Consider the following 17,042-nt stretch of genomic DNA (forward strand, 5'->3'; position numbering starts at 1 on the left):
ACCCAGAACCCCAGGGGCCTTCTAAAATTTCTAGCAGTGCAACAAGCGTGGAAAATACAGGGGGACCTATTGCACTTAGCCCTGACCCCTCCTAGCCTCTGCCCAGTACCAGTGACTAGATGTGTTCCTAATCTGGAATGGGGGATATGTGAGGTAGTGGGGGATGTATTTGAAGCAGTATGGGCCATATGGGTGTTTTTTGTTTTTGTTTTTTGAGATGGGATCTTGCTCTGTTGCTGCCTGGGCTCCAGCACTCCTCCTGCGTCAGCCTCTGCAGTAGGTGGGATTACCAGTGTTCTCCACTGTGACTGGCTTTATACTGGGTTTCAGATAATGGGAAGGAGAGGAGCTCAGAAAAGTGGAGGTGGAGATAGAACTTGAGCATGTGTAGAGATGAGGCTTCAAAATGGGTGGAGCTTCCGAAGGGATGGGACTTCGAAGGGGATGGGGGTTCAAAGTGGTAGTGCTTTAGAAGGGCGGGGCTTTGGAAGGGGCGGGACTTCAAATGGGTGGGGCTTTAGAAGGGCGGGACATTGTGGAAGGGGCGGGGCTTCAGTATGGGTGAGGTTTCAGAATGGGTGGGGCTTACAACGGGGAGGGGATTTGGGTGGGGCTCATAAATGGGTGGGGTTTCTGGAGGGGCGGGTTTTTGAGGGGCGGGGCTTGATGGGTGGGTTTTCCAGTGAGGATAGGGAAGCAGCCCTGCACAAGGATCCCTTCAGCCATGTGATAGGATCCTTTTGGACCTAAGGGAAGCCTCGAGTTGAGCAGTTTCTCATATATCACTGCACAAGGGTCCTTGTGGACATTTGCACAGCTCACACTGTGCAGAGGCCTGCGGGATAGAAACACAGTAAAAATACCTATACCTTGCCTTGACAGATCCAGTGGAGCAGGATCTACTACCCATGGGCTAGGAACTGTCTGAGTGGACAGAGAAGGCTGATTGTCTAGTGCCAACCAAATCACAACGCCTGCACTCCAGTGGGGCCCTGGGCGGCAGGGTGAGCAGCTGTGAGGTGAGATATGTTGGGAAGGGCCTCTGTAACCCTGGCAAACAGTAGAAGGGGAGTGTCTGCCTGCCAGGGTACACAGACTCTGAAGCATAGGGCCTCACCTAAGGTGAGAGTTGTCTTTCCTGTAGTGTGGCAATGGAGACACTTTCTATGTTTCTTTTCTGCCTCTGATTCCAGCTTCCACACAAATTGAAACTATAAGCTCTTGTTTTTTTCAGTGCTCACTCCTCACTCACTGCTCACCTCATACTCCACCTCCCTGTCCCTCTTTCTCTCTGTTGCTAAGAGGTTTCATTGGCTGGAGGCAAATGACATCACCTGTTGCTCCTCAAGGGCCTTAACCTTACCACATGACACTCTGCTATGATAGAAACCCATGGTCCACGCTGTTCTGGGTATCTATGGTAACACTGCAGCTTGTTACACATTCTCCACACCCACCACTCTCATTACACTGCACAGAGCTCCGGCCATCTTTCTCATTTGCCAGGCATTTCCTGAGAAACGGGGAGCTCTGCATCTCCTGCTTCCACTCTTCCCCTTACTGAGGAAAGTGCTCTCGGTGACTGGGACCGGCACAATTCCAAGTAGGCAGCAGGGCATTTCCTATCCTCTGCTGCCAGGAGGGCTGCTTCAGTGCCTCCAGGCACCAGGCCCTAACTCCTGACATTGGCCTTTTCACCACAGGCACCTGAGTCACACACAGCAGAGTCTTCAGACTTCCAAAGAGGAACCCACAGCAGGAAGAGGTCAGCAGGAAAGGGTGAGGTAGGTAGCTTTGTGTGGGGAGACCCTGTACAAAATGATTGCAGGAGTCCTGGGAAGCACAGAGTAAATATCTGAGGAGAGATGGGGACAGAGAAGGGACTCTTGGTGGGGGTGGGGGGCAAGCATTAACAATGTTCTTACCCCATTTGCATTACAGGCTTGTGGAAACTTGAGACACTTCTGCTACCCAACTTAGTATTGGCTCAGAATTCTTTGAGCACTGATAAAACTCTGAGTGATTACTGCCCTTGTGTTAGATCAGTGTATATAGAGAGGGAACAATGGCTGTGACACTGTTAGAAGATTGGTGCAAGGGTATGGACCTGGATCCCAGGAAAGCCCTGCTAATTGTGGGCATCCCTATGGAGTGTACTGAGGCTGAAATTAAGGAGACCTTGAAGGCAGGCTTACATCCCCTGTGTACATACAGGATGCTAGGCAGAATATTCAGGAGGGAAGATAATGCTAAGGCAGTCTTCATTGAATTGGCTGACACTGTCAACTATGCTGCTATACCCAGTCAGATACCAGGAAAAGGGGGTGCCTGGGAAGTAGTGGTAAAACCTCGGAACCCAGATGATGAATTTATCAATAGGCTGACTTACTTCCTGAAAGATGAAGGCCGGAGAATGGTAGATGTGGCCAAAACTCTGGGGTATAGCACCCTTCCCATTGAGAGCATAGAGCCAGAGGACTTGGACCAAGTCAAACCACCAGTTTTTCAGCCTCTGAGGGAAAACATGTGGTACCGAAAGCTGAAAGTGTTTTCAGGAGGTGCTCTCCCAGGTTCAGGGGAAGAGAGTTTTGAAGCCTGGCTAGAGCAGGTCACTGAGATGATGCAGATGTGGCAGGTGTCAGAGATAGAGAAGAGGCGTCGCCTGCTAGAGAGCTTGCGTGGTCCCGCACTGTCAATCATGCGGGTGCTCCTGGCTAATAATGACTCCATGACTGTGGAGCAGTGCCTGGATGCCCTAAAGCAGATCTTTGGGAATAAAGAGGACTGTAGAACCTCACAGTTCAGGTTTCTTCAGACTTCCCAGAAGTCTGCAGAGAAGATCTCTGCTTTTTTGCTGCGCTTAGAGCCCCTGCTGCAAAAAGCTGTGCAGCAAAGCCCATTGTCAGTGCAAAGCACAGACATGATTCGCCTCAAACATATTCTAGCTCGGGCCTCCATGACTGCTGCCCTCCGGGGCAAACTTGAGCTCTTAGATCAGCGAGGGTGCCCACCCACTTTTCTGGAATTAATGAAGCTCATTCGAGATGAAGAGGAGTGGGAGACCACCATGGCAGTGATGAAAGAGAAACAGAGGCAAGTAGGAAGGGGCCGCAGGGCCTCTGGCAGGCAGGTAGTAGCAGAAGTAGGTTACTCTGCAGTTCAGGTCACCATGCAGGCAGGGTGTTTCAGCGAAAACAGCACCCAGACTGCACAGGAAGATGTGTCCCCATCACTGAAGCGCAGGCGACTGTCATGTGAACTCTGTACTATGGGAAAAGGCCATGGCCAGGCAGAATGTCCCAAAGCTGAGGACCAATCTCCACCCATGCTGAGGCCTAAAATTGCTGAAGAAGGGTCGGGAAACGAGGAAGGGGCTGGGGGCATGAGCCACCCCAAGCCCTAGGAAGCACAGGCTCAGGAGATCCAGGCACTCCTTTCCCTGGCAAGCAGCAGACAGATCTTAAAAAGGGGAAGGAACAGCCCAGACAAAGATCAGGAGACCCAAGTGAGGTAGGATATAGCCAGCAGGCCCAGGTCAAGGCTCCTCTCCCTTTCCCAGTGGGAAGGGACTCTATCGAACAGGACAAAAGCACATGCATCTCAGGGAAGGCCCAGTGCAGAGCCCGCAGGAAGTGTCACAGACCAAAGCAGGGAGCTGCCACACCCTGCACATGGGAATCTCAAGCCTCACACAGAGACCCCAGCGATACAGAGTATGAAGACAGTGAGACGGTGGGCTCTGACATGCATGTCTGCAATGTCATCTGGCCACCTCCAAGTTCCTACACTACAGACTCAGAGCTAACGATGCCAACCAGACACCAGGATACATGGAGCGTGGAGGAGCCTGCCCTGGGGCCATCTGTGTCAGAAGGAGCCAATTCCTCGGAGGAAGAGCTCCAAGATAGAGAAGTAATGCTCCGCAGGGGAGGTCGCAGGGTCCAACCTGTCTTCAGGATCATCTACACTGCTCTAGGGGAGCCCCAGGAAGGCAGTACCCTTGAGCCCTTCCGCCCATAAAGGCCGGGTCTCCAGACCCCAAAGCCCTGGGAGCCCAGCACCATCCCAGAGGCAGTTTCCTTTCCTGCAGCCTGACAGGGCTGTACGGGCAAGGACACCAAAGACTAAGAAGACCCCCAGGTGGGGGCATTGGCACCCACTAGGTCAGTGCCCCCAGAGCTGGCTTAGGTGTGATTGGATATAGAAGGCAGCTTTTGCTCCAAACACGAGGAGGTAGGAAAGGAGTGGGAGGAGTATGAGGGAGGACTTGGAGGGGGGCAGTTTGTTCTGTTTTGTCTGTGCAGGACCACTGGAGAAGTGGAGAGAGCAAGCAGGGAGAAGTGGGGCCTGGCTTGGCAACTCACAATTCAAGAGCTGCCAACCCAGGGTCAGCCCCAAGCCCTGCCAGCCTAGGGTGGCCAGCCTTGAAGCACTACTCAGCGGCCATCCATAGCCTGGATGAGGGCACCTGAGTACACCTGCCACCTGCACCGGACTGGGAGACGTCGGGGAAGAGAGTCCATCTCAAGGGTGCCAGCTGCCTGGCTCTCCCAACAGGCAAAACCCCAACCCGATTCACCGTCCCTGGGGCAGGGTGCTCCTGTCCCTGTCCCTGGAGGCCCACCTTGTCTGTAAGCCCCATAGTGACCCACCTCAAGCAAACGCCCACCCCCACGCTAGCCACCGTTCCTGTGCAAAGCCGTGAGGTGTGTGTCAACCCCAGGCAGAGGACCGTGCCCTCGCGGCCAGCCACCTCCAGGCCCGGGCACGTGCCGTGAGCTTCCGGGCGAGCCAAGGCTCTGCTCGCTCCTGTCCAGTGTCGTGAGCTCAACCTCTGCTTTCTCGGTGTAGATCTAGGCCAGCTGCCTGCCTGCCGCTTGTTCTCGTGGAGATGTGTGTGTGTGTGTGTGTGTGTGTGTGTGTGTTCTTATCTGAGCAGCTCCTCCCAGGAGGCCCTGAGCCCAGTCCCCAGGAGTCGGAGGCGGGAGCCGGCGCGAAGGATGGACGGCTAGGGCGTGGTGGACGCTCACCCCCTCGGTGATCAAGACCGCGGCCTCACCTCGGGCAGGAAGCACTGGACCTTAGATGGAGGGGCAGGGCCAGGGACTGTGCTTGGACGTTCCACCCCCGTTGTTCCTTGTGACTCAGTTTCCTTGGCTTGGGGGGGGTGTTCCCTGTTATGCTTTCCACTGTCCTGTGACCGTTCTGTGCCAGCCATAGGGCAAGGGCCACCCCACAGCAAGTCAGCCCCTCAGGGGGCTCCCGGAATGGAAGTGAGTGTTCATTGCCAGAGGCCATTGTCCTGGCAAGAGGCAGTTCTGGGGTCCTCAGAAAGGGAGACTGTGGTGGGAGGGCCCCAGCGTGGAGACAGAGGCGGCTCTTCGTCTGCAGCCCCAGGAGGGGGAGGCCCGGGACCTGTGGCCTCGAGTGGTCGTGAAAAGTCCCTTTAGGTGTTGTCATCCCTTCTCTTCAATGGTTCAGTGTTTCTGTTTAATAAATTTTGTGAAATGTTCCAGCTTATTCTATCATAGTGAGGGAAATTGGGGGAGGAATGCTGGTTGGAGATGGGACAGGGTGGAGTAGGGGGGACAGTGGTGGCTGGGCCAAAATGCTGGGTGCATTCAGGCAAGGTCCATGATGAGCTGTTGTGATTTCAGCTGGCCAGTGGGCAACAGGATGCTGTTGGTTGTGGGTGGGCACTATCTTTCTGGCTCCCCAGGGCACTTGGGAATAAGTGGGTTAGGCATTGAAGGGAAGGCACAAGACCACAGGATTCCCAGCAGTGCACGGGGTTGGAGGCAGTGGGAATCAGGGCATCCAGGCAGGTCAGACAGGCCACATGTGTGCTCCCGGGCTAGCAGACAAGGTCAGGGAAGGGCTGTAGAAGGGCCCTGGCATGAGGTCAGATGTCCCCAGCAGGAGCTGTGTGCAAGACCAGGAGGGCAGGGGTGACATTTTCTAACCCACCCCACCTGCTTTTCCCTGCTTCAGGCAGCTAACAGATGGCCAGTGCTAATGTAGCCACTGAGGGACCTTTAGGGATAGTGGTGTTGGGAGGTTGGTCATTGGGAAGAGGGTGGACATACCAGGGCTTCCATATTCTCATGCCATGGGGTGGGAAGACAGAGTATTACACACTGGGTACGAGCTGGGAGGGGGGCCTTCCCTGGGTCCTGGGAGCAGTACTAAGCAATGAATTTGGATCGGCCTGGGGAGGGGTCTCTTCCTTTGCTGTGTCCTTTCATCTGTTGAGCCCTTGGTACCATTTATATACAAATGGAAGTGTCTGAGGCTTCCTCAGTCTGTCTGCAGGTGTCTTCCAGCCATTTTTCAGGGACAGAACCTCTGACCACCTCCACTGTACAGATGAAGGACACAGTCTTCTAGTAGTCAAGAGCCAGGGCCAGATACTGGAGTCTGCATCTGGTGACCCAGCCACATCAGGCTGCAGACAGTGGAGCTGCACCAACAGAAGATCCCTCAGAGACCTGGGCACACACAGAACGTGAGGGTGTCCTGGGGGTGCAAGTGGAATGAGTGATAGGTGGCATGTCAGTGGATCATAATTGCAGAGTGGTTGGCACTCAGGACTTGGCCTGCATCTCAAGAGACTCTTGGGGGTGAGTCCCATCAGGACAACCTGCAGGAGAGGGGTGGTGCTTCCAGTTGAACTCTGCTCTCCCTGCCTCCTTCAGGCAATGCAGTGTGTCTCAGCAGGGCCAAGGCAACTGATCACTTTATAGGAGTTCCTCCAAACTTGATGGGGATAGGAGAAAATGAGTAGAATAAGGGGTTGTTCCCAGCCAGAACACTAGGCTTCCTTGTTCTGATCTGTCCTGTATTCAGAGTTGGCCCATGTATACTTTGATCACTGAGCAGGTATAACTGTGTGTATGTGTGTGGGCATGTGTGTGGTCATGTGTTAGCATGTATTTCTCACAGTATGAATGAATGCATAAGAAATCATGTGTGTCATTAAATGGGTGTATGTCACTGGTGTATGAATGAGGATATGAGTGTCATGGAGTACGTGTTAGAGTAGGAGTTCTGACATCATGAGTCCCTGTGTGTGAGTGTATCATTGAATGTGAACGTGTATCATTTTGTGTGGATGTGTTTCACTGCATGCCATTGAACATGTGTGAGAACTTGTAGGTGTACTGTGATGTGAGTGCATCACTGACTGTTAGTGAATGGGTATGAGCAGGTATATTGGATGGTTGGTGGGTTTCACTTCCTTAAAGGACCAAATGAGGGAGTTGAGAGGGAAAGCTGCTTCCCCACCAACACTAAGCAGTGAGACCTTTGAGGGACTCCAGCCCACCAGCCCTACACAGAGGCCTCTTGTTCCTTTCATCCTTATCTGGCCTTGGCACATTCCCATAAGCAGAGTGTGTTCAGATGCACATTGCTCACAAGGTGCTCTGGGTGGGCTGTGTATGATCTGTAGATACAAAGGCCCACCCAGGTGCTTACTTACATGTGTGGATCCACCACCTTGTAATTGTACGTTTATCATGTCACAGATGAATATGAAGGACAAAGACAGCCTAGAGGCCAAGCTGGGAACTCTGGTACATTCTCCCATCAGCCCTTTCCCCTGCCTTTCTATGCTTCTGATCTCCACCTGCTCCTGAATTTTGGATTGCCTGCTCTTGGAGCATGTGAAAATATTCATTCTCCACCAAGAGGAAGATGCTGTGGGGCAGTCACTTTCCCAGCATCCATAGCAGGGGTAACAGGATAAAGGTCACATCCTGGGCAGTCTGGCCTCCCATGGGTCCTAGGAATCAGCAGGTACAGGGCCATCCCATTCTCAGCCCACAGTGTTCTACCACAGAGAAGGATAAATTAGAATGAGATGAGTGAGCTTGTCTCTCTTCTCTTGTCCTTGGCCCATTCATGGAACACTCCACCCAGATCCCTGGCTCCTTTACTTTAGAATGGGTTACATAAGGGCCAAAGTCCAGGTACTTGGATCACTGCTTCTCTGGGCTTGGAGGTCCCCTGGGGCTAGGGAGTCCTGAGCCATGTGTCTCCAGGTTCTCCCTGGGAACGCTGGATCTACACCTGGGTTTAAACTCTTGTCATCTGAGCTTTTTCCCATTTGAATCCTCCATCATTTGGTATACAGCTTCTCCAAAGGGCACATTCTTCAGACCCTATTCTCTCCTCTTGGAGCCTTGAATGTGTCTGCCTCCTTGGCCTGCTCTTCCTGCACACAGCAGACCTGCAAGTGCTCTGTATGCCAGCACCTCCAGCTCCCCTGCACCATGCCCCAGCTGCCTGCCTGGCTCAAATTCATGGATCAAATTCTTACAGCAGAAATCCACAGGTCCTTATATCCCTAGGTCCTCACTACAAGCCATGGTCTCCACAGCAAAGAGGGGAGAACAGGCCCCAGGCAGATCCCTTTCATGACCTGGTGATGGGGGTGGGTGGATGGATTTCTCTAGCAGCAGCTAGACTGAGTGAGCCCTAGGACCATCCCATTTCTGGATCAATGGTACAGAGGGCTCAACAGGCTGCAGGAACTTGAGGCAGGAAGGAACCCCTCCTCAGTTCCATCCAAAGTCTCACAGCAATTACTGTAACTGAGTCTTCCAAAAAAGATCCACTGTTCTATCAAGTCAGCTGCTTCAGGATTGTGGGGAACATAATACCAGTGAATTCCATGAGCATGAAAACCTGTCTCACAATTTTCACTATTAAAGGGTTCCTTGACCAGAAGCAATGTTGTGTAGAACAAAATGATGATGGCTAAAGCATTATTTAAGCCCACAAATGGTAGTTTTAGCAGAAACATGGCATATGGGGAGGTAAATCTCATGGTCAAGAGTTCACTTTCTGGGGTTGGGTTTGTGGCTCAGTGGTCTGGCGTTCACCTAGCACATGTGAGGCACTGGGTTTGATCCTCAGCACCATGTAAAACTAAGTAAATGAAATAAAGGTATTGTGTCCATCTAGAACTAAAAATATTTTTAAAAAAGAGTTCAGTTTCTACTAAGGCCCACTAGTAGGCCAAAGCTTGTCTCTGAAAAGAAGGGTAGATAATGATGATGGCAAAGCAGTGCTCTAAAACCCTTAAAGGCCTGTGCCATTTCACCTATGGGGCCTGCCAAAGGCTTCAAAGTGAAGCCCTATCTGCCACTGACATTTGAAGCACCACTAGGTATGCAGGATCCTATGGACCAAGGGTAAAAGCAGCCTAAACGGCAGCCTGGATCTGTTGAAGAGTCTCCTCTTTCTTGGTTGTAGGAGGAGCCAGAAGCAACAATTCAGTCTTTGCCTTAGAAGAGCTATCTCAACATGCCACCTACTATTTTGGGCCTCTGAAACTTTAACTGAGGTAGAAGGCCCCTGAATCTGTCACATTTATTTCCCACTCTATGACCTGCAAATGTCTTAACAGTAAGTCCAGAGTAGTTGCTACTTCACACTTGAGCCATCCAATTAGCATAATGTCATCAATGCAATGGCCAGTGTGATACCTCATGGAAGGGAAAGGTGATTAGGATTCCTGGAACTAAATTATGACATGGGCCTGGAGAGTTCATATACCTCTAGAATATGACAGTGAGGGTATATTTCTGGCTTTGATAGATGAAAGAAAACTGCTTTGGGTGGGGCTTATTGACAGGTATAGAGAAAAAAGCATTTGCCAGATCAATAGATGCATACCAGATACCAGGACATATGTTAATTTGCTCAAACATTGAAGCCACATCTGTTACAACAGCTGCAACTGGAGTCATCCCTAGTTAAGCTTACAATTATCCTCTGTCATTCTCTTAAGATCCATCTGTCTTCAGCACATGCCAAGTTTGAGAGTTACACAGGGGTGAGGTGGGGATCCCCACCTGTGCATCTTTCAAGTCCTGATGGTGGCACAGATCTTTGCAATCCCTATAGAAATGCTGTATTACTTTTGATTTGCTATTTTCCTAGATGTAGGTACCTCTAACATTTGGCCTTCCATTTGGCCTTTTCCACCACAATAGCTCCCACTCCACATAAGGGAATTGATTGGGAATTCTTCCAGCTGCTAAGCATTTCTACTCCACTTATACATTCTGGAATTGAGGAAATAACCACAAGGTAGGTTCAGGACTCCCTTTGAGTCAGATCTGAGTTAAAATTCTATTAATAACCTGATTTCTGTAAACCCCTACTCTGACTGGTGGGCCACAGTGACATTTTGTTTCTCTTAGAATCAGCAACAATTCATAGTCACTCTCTGAAATGTCTGATTTTTCCTTTTCCCCAAAGCACAGTTTCTCTGGTAAAAGGCTGTAGGTCATTTTGCAGAAGGCCAGGAGAAAGATTAACAATAAAAATTGTTAGCAAACTGAGGGCATTCCTCAACCAGATGTGGGATGTGGGATTTTGAGTCTATAAATTGTCTCAAATCTGAGAATCGGTTGATTGCTACAACTGTTTTTGTCATTTAAGTCAGATTTTGTTTCCTTGGTCTAGAACTTTGCTGCTTATATAAATCAAGTTAAGAATTTAATAGGTTTCCTATCTATTGCATGCCCATGAAGACCATGATCAGCCCATAAAATATGTAGGTCAGAGCAAGTCAGACCATTCTGGTTTTCCTCTTTGCTTCTGCTGTTGCATTCAGGATCCAGAGCTGAGTAGCTATGATTCCCAGGGCAAGGTCTGGCCTACAGAGAAGAATGATCACAGAACTCTTCAATGATTCCAGGGCTCCCCTGGCAAATTGATTTCTAAAAGTACTGGTGTCCCACCTGGCCACTCTCTTGAGGTGGTTTTGCATGCTGCTTATAGCTTCCCTGGCAAGTGTTCCATGTTTCTTGCATCTCTAACTTTCTGGGGTCTCCACTGCAGCTTTGGCTCCACTCTCACCATGCCACACATCATTCTGTAATGGTGTAGTTTAGTGTGTGGCCCACAGTGAGTGCTCAGGAAATATTTAAATTATTACATGGATAAATAAGAAACTTCAACTCAGATGTCCCCTCCCCAAGGACACCATCCTTAACTACAAAATCCAGGTTACCAAGCTTTTCCCTATGCTCCTTTAGCAGTTACTACTGAAATAGGATTTTTTTGCCTTGTCTTTCTCCCCATGAAATCACCATTCTGTGAGTTAATAGTTTGTGCCTCTTTTGATCCCTCAAATCCCTGTGCCCCATGCAAGACCTGACATGATGCAGAAAGAATTAAATGCCTTGGGGATGGAGATGACTGTAGAACACCATAAAAAAGAGAGGCTGGAAGATAGCCTTCTTGTGTATAGCAAACTCATACTTAAGTTTTACATCATCTCCTTAGGAAAAGCTGGTCATTTGGCCCAGAAGAGTTTACTACATTATAGCATTTTACCCACTCTGTATGTTTTCCTCAGAGCACTTATCACCATGGTATGTTATAACCATCATGAGGATTTAAATTGGATCTGCAATACTGGGAGGGAATATCCATCTAGCACACTGGTAGAAAACAGATGGTCAATAAATGCTTGTTTAGAGATTAAGTGACCAAGTGATACATCAAGGTGTTGGTCCAAAAGAAAGCTCTAATGGACAGACAAGGAGTTGACTTGGCAGCAGCATGTCATACCAAACCAACACAAACTGGATGGCTTGTAAAGCAGAAGTTGGTCTGAGAAGATTCATTGAAAGAGAGCATTTATGCAGAGCACAGTGTACAGTGGGCTTTGGAGGTGATGAACCAGGTGGAGCAGGTAGAGAGAGAGGCAGTTGTCAAGGAGAATACAACATACAAATAGCCTGCAAGGGCAGAGGGCAGGGTAGACAGTGATCAGGGCAGGGACCCAAGGCAGCTGCTCAAGAAGAACCCCATGAAGCACGCATTCAAAGCTAAGCACAGTGCCAGAAAACAAGTCTCCAAAAATTAAAAGGGATTGAAGTCATGCAAAATATGTACCCCAACCAGCATGTAATAAAGTTAAAAATCAGTAACAGAAAGTAAGTTTGAGAATTACTTTCTTTAATTTCTGTAACAAGTGTATTGTTTACACACTCCTAAATAAACAAAGAAGTCACAAGGGAAATTAGAAAATCTTTTCAGATCAATGAAAACATAACATGTAGCTAATGCAGTGATGAGGAAAAGTTCATAGTTATGAATGCATATATTAAAAAATGATCTGAAGTAAAAAACCTAATTGTACCCCTTAAGGAACTAGAAAAAGAACAAACTATCACCTTCAAGACACTTAGGAGAGCAGAAGGAAAAAAGAAAAAAAAAGACAAGCAAACTGAATCCAAAGTAAGCAGAAGGGACAAAGTAATAAATATTTGAGCAGATATTAATGAAATAGTATAAAATAATAGAAAAACCAATGAAAGAAAACAAAAGAGTAAATGTTTTCATTTAAAAGGAATAAAATCAATACCGATTTAGCAAGATCAATTAAGCAAAGTATGCCTTGGTAAAGGCACTCATGGGATGAGCCTCATTAGCAGTGTGATAAGGACAGAACTCACTACGAAAGTTCAGAGGAATTTGAAAGTAAAGGGCCCTGGAAAGGCCCCTGGAGCATAAGGCATTCAGAAGAAATAGAACAATGGTAAGAATGCACTTGGAGGTAGGTTTGGGATATTCCCAGTGAGAGGACACCATGCAGAGAAGCTTCACCAGAGGAATGTGTTCTGTGGAGGAAATTTATAGTTCAAAGACATTCATAAGCAAAGAGCAGTCCTCAGAGGATTACACATGGGGATGCATGGGTAGGGGACCTTATGGGTATTGACTCAGGATGGGGGACAGGAAATGGGAGTAGGAATACAGGAGGTCAAATAACTGGGACCAACTTGCTTGGTAGGAACCTGGTCTGTTAGGTGATTTCACAATGACACTACCATGTTTTCTTTTGTGTCATACATTATCATCAACTGAAATACCTAGTTATGAGCTACCACTACAATCCTTTTCTCTTGCATTAGTAGGTCTCTTTGCCTAATTGCATCCACTGCAGCCAAAATTGGGTTGAGGGTGGGGTGAGGACACTAATACAATGGCCCCCAGGACCTTGCTCAGTGGTGGGAAGAGTTCACTAGTGCCATGTGTTCCATCTTTGGACTTCCTATCCCTGAGTTGGATCAAGACTTAGATGATATGTAAACTGCATTTTCTAATGATGTGAAACTTGGAAGCATGGCTGGTTTCATAGGCAGAATGACAATTCAATAGGATCCTGAAAGTTTAGAACATTGGCCTTAAGGAGCAAGATGAAGCAGTCTTGCCTTTGGTACACAGCTGGAGTAATGAGATCCAGTGTGTGTTGGGGAGCAGCTTTGAAGAGTGCCTTTGAGAAATATATATTCAGAATCAATGTCAAGAAGAGTTGAAGGAACCAGGAGTGTTTAAATGGAAGGAGTTGACTGACAGACCCTGAGAAGTATCTTCATCTATTTTAGGGGCTGGCATTTAGGAAAGGAATTATAGACCACCACTGGGTGACCAATTAAAGGGAAATACAATTTAACTCAATTGAAGTGCATTTTCTAAAACTGAGGCTGTCCATAGACAGTATGGGCTTGGAGAGGAAGGAGTTCTTGATCATTGAAAATGTGTAAAAATAAAAGGGGGGTCACCTGTCTGTGAAGGATATAAAGGGAAGGATGTATCCAAAAGAATATGATTTTCTATATTAAGATATGCTGATGGGCTGGGGCTGTAGCTCAGTGGCAAAGTATCTGCCTAGCATGTGTTAGGCACTGGGTTCGATCTTTACCATCACGTATAAATAAATAAATAAATAAATAATAAAGGCATGCTGTCCATCTGCAATTATAAAAGAAAAAATTAAAAAAGGTTTGCTGAACCTAGAACTCTATATTTCCTCTGCCTACATAGTTTCTGGATCTTGCTGTAAGTACTTACTTAGTTGCTTTTTTAGAGGAAGTCTTCAGGTAAATCACACAGCCAAGTACACCAAGTTACTAAACTCAAAAAAAGGAAATCTTAACACTGACATGTACATTTTAACATTTATTATAATTGTGTACACTATTGTGGATTAAGCATGCACAACTAGAAAAACTAAGAAATTTTATAAAAGCAACAATGTAATACAACCATTTCTCTTCCTTAAGTCTGAAGATTTCTGTATCTTTAAGACATTTCTGAAAGAGGCTGCTTTGGATCAAGGTCAATACTGACATTACAAGCTGTCTTTCAATATCTTGCAGGTTGGTTCTAAAACTACCTTAAAGGAAGAATATATCTTTAGGGTGGGGAAACTAGCCTATCCTGGGCTTCTTTACCTTGTATTATGTCTGGGAGGCCTGTACTGAGACTCTGTAATGGCACCTCTCACCAAAGGAGTGACTTCTTTCTCAATCATGGTGTTAGTGCTTACCATGTACTAAGTCCCATGTTGGAGCTAGACTTCAAGAAGACTAGTTAATATTTAGTTTTGGTACATGGCATATGGGACTATTCTTCTCCTTCAGAGTAAATCCAACTCACATCTATCAAATAAATGGAATGTTCGTCTCTGATCATCTGACAGAAATAACAAATCTACAAGCCAACATGTACAGGGCTCACAAACTAAAGAAAGATGGAGGCTCATTTTATAATTCAATCAAGAGGCCTTCTTTTTTTATCCAAAAATTCTAAGGTGGTTTTACCTCTTGAGGAGTTTACAAATTAGTGCTGGGCCCAAAGTTTGCAGGTGACAAGTAACCTAGGCTAATCTAAGACTGTCAGCTAACTGCATGGACAGGCCTGTATCTTTCTCTATTTTCCCAGACAATGAGTTCCCATGATCTAAGAACCTGGGCCCCAGTAGTTGCTGCTGGCTTGAGTCTGGACTGGAAAACAGGAAGGCATTAAAGAGTGTGTACTCAGAGTAGCTGGCTGATTGGAGCTTTCCCTGGGTTGATGAGGTTCTCTATGGGAACTCTGTGAGTCAAATTTATCCCTGGTTAAAAGCACCTTGCTTTGGGGGAGAGGAAAGAAGGGCAATTTGGCCCTTATGGTGCATCAGTGGGGGTCCAGGATGCCCACAGGACTGAGATTTCACATCCTGCCCCTTTGTAAGAGTATGCCTTGGTGGAGGCCAAAGGGGTAGTGTTACATGGCAGGATTCAGATATCTTCTTCACAGTGGTGAGCACATTCTAAGCACTAAATCAATTTTTTGTTCCTGGAGAGAGCATGGGACAGTAGTAGTGTTGCACAGTGTTCTTCAGAAGGCAATGACCACCTGTCTGAGTCTCACTATCCTCATTTGTAAAATGGAGACAAGAATATTCTCTTCTCAGGATTATTACAGCAATTAATGTCATTGCTTTGTAATGATGCACGGTATGTAGGGAGGCTTCAAAGATGTTAACTACTTTTCTCTCCTCTTAATCTTACTTTGATCTATGTACCTTGAAAGCCAATTGAGAGGATTTCTGTGTAAGGCCCAGGGAGCAGGAATTAAGGGCAAATACACTAATCAGTTATCAAAATTCAAACATACACAGACATCTCTTTGGTCAGTAGCCTCCTAAAATCATATCCTATTGAATTTGATCCTAACTTACCAATATGCGCCCACACACCTTTAGGGAAAAAGTCCAATATAGCAAAAGGTGGATGGGAAGAGGGAATTAAAATCTCCTATATAACTCAATCAAAAACAACTAACTACTTCAAAGAATGTATGGAAACTTTAAAACATATATATGGCAAATAGACAAGGTAAACATTAGCCTATGCCAACCCCTAGCATTCAATGCCTGCAATTTACCCACAAGGGATCGTCAACAGTCTTTAACTTGGCCCCTCAGAAGCCTCAAGGGAGTCAGCACAAACTGAACTCCATGCTTCTTTCCATGCCTAACACACTAGGCTACCTATACTCATCAGAAAGCCAGTCTGTCTTAGGAATGCTAAGATGGAATTCGTTTCAAGTCTTTGATGGAGCCTGAAATGAGATTATGTATGTAAAGTGCCTCCTAAACTATAAAAAGCTACACACACAAGTAATTATCATAGCATCAGTAAGATACAATACTGGATGTAAGCAAGTTCAACCTAAGAAGGGAAGAAGTATGAGGAAATCATAGGGAGGAAGTGAAGGGAGAGGATCCAAGAACTGGGGACAGCCAAACTTGTCCGGGAGTCATCAGCTTCTGAGCATCTTGGGGAAGCTAAAAGAAAATATGAGTAGCCATAAAACTGGAAATACATGTTCAATCCAACAATCAGTCAGAGGTCCTTGATGTGTGTCACTGTTCTAGTGATCAGGAACTAGAGTCCAATTAAAATGTGTCACCTGTTGAGAAGATAACCTGCATGTAGCTAGGGGAGAGTCTGGTTTGCATCCATTCTGATTGCCTTCAAGGGAAATATTATGTTCCATGCTCAGACACTGGGGGCAATTCCACTGTCTGTTAACTTAGAAGCTTGTTTTACTGACTACCTTGGCTAAGGAGTACTGATCTGAAGCTAATCAATGGTAGAAGGGGTCCAAAGCAACTGGCAGAGCTCAGGCCCAGAATCTGAAGACCTGGGGTTAAGTCCTGATACTACCATAAGCCAACTAGGTGTTTCCTCCATACCCCTTCCCTTTCAAAGTTTTTATTTCCTGGCTACAAATTGATGCTAATAGAGTCCCAGTAGCATTCCAGGACAGCTAGAGGGCTCAGCTGGGGTGTTTTATGTAAGGTGCTTCTAGAGAGGAAGAGACTGTGACTCTGACAATTTGGAAGAGTCCTCAGGGAGGGACTTTGTTCATGTCAATTAAGACTTCAAAGTGTCATAAGACATAGGAACACAAAGACTCGGCCTCATGAACAAAAAGGCTGGAGGGATAGCAGGGTCCTGGGCTAAAACCCAGGGAGAGATCAGGGAAGATTTCTTCCCCCAGTGAATCTCTTGGCTGCTTGTCCCTTGAAACGCCAACACCCACCTAGAAGAGTTTCTCATAGCATTTCCCACAGTGGATAGTGTCTCGGTGAATGAAGATCTGATCCAGGAGATCACCCATTGGTTTACTGCAAATTCCACACTGAAAGAGAAAGCAAGGTGGAGATCAACACACAAAGTGAA

At 47.2% G+C, this 17,042-nt stretch overlaps 2 protein-coding genes across 4 annotated transcripts in view; one reads left to right on the plus strand and one right to left on the minus strand.

Annotated features, from left to right (window-relative positions):
• The window catches only part of Znf185 (zinc finger protein 185 with LIM domain), a 66,749-nt gene that overhangs the window by 1,402 nt on the left and 48,305 nt on the right, over nt 1-17,042 (minus strand). For 2 of the 3 annotated variants that reach the window (XM_021735393.3, XM_078034099.1), the window contains 2 exons: nt 16,903-17,001; nt 13,974-16,141 (listed from right to left, as the gene is read on the minus strand). In XM_021735393.3, coding sequence (XP_021591068.2) covers nt 16,903-17,001 — 99 coding nt within the window. In that variant the 3' untranslated portion in view covers nt 13,974-16,141. Of the gene's footprint in view, nt 1-13,973; nt 16,142-16,902; nt 17,002-17,042 lie in introns of those variants that run through there. The other variant, XM_078034098.1, reaches the window with a different exon arrangement.
• Pnma5 (PNMA family member 5) lies at nt 1,384-5,512 on the plus strand. The gene is made up of 3 exons (XM_040286814.2): nt 1,384-1,603; nt 1,704-1,784; nt 1,942-5,512. The coding sequence occupies exon 3, from the start codon at nt 2,066-2,068 to the stop codon at nt 3,401-3,403; it is 1,338 nt and encodes a 445-aa protein (XP_040142748.1). The 5' UTR covers nt 1,384-1,603; nt 1,704-1,784; nt 1,942-2,065; the 3' UTR covers nt 3,404-5,512.

This window comes from Ictidomys tridecemlineatus, chromosome X (assembly GCF_052094955.1).
Source record: "Ictidomys tridecemlineatus isolate mIctTri1 chromosome X, mIctTri1.hap1, whole genome shotgun sequence".
In the NCBI taxonomy this organism is placed as follows: domain Eukaryota; kingdom Metazoa; phylum Chordata; class Mammalia; order Rodentia; family Sciuridae; genus Ictidomys; species Ictidomys tridecemlineatus.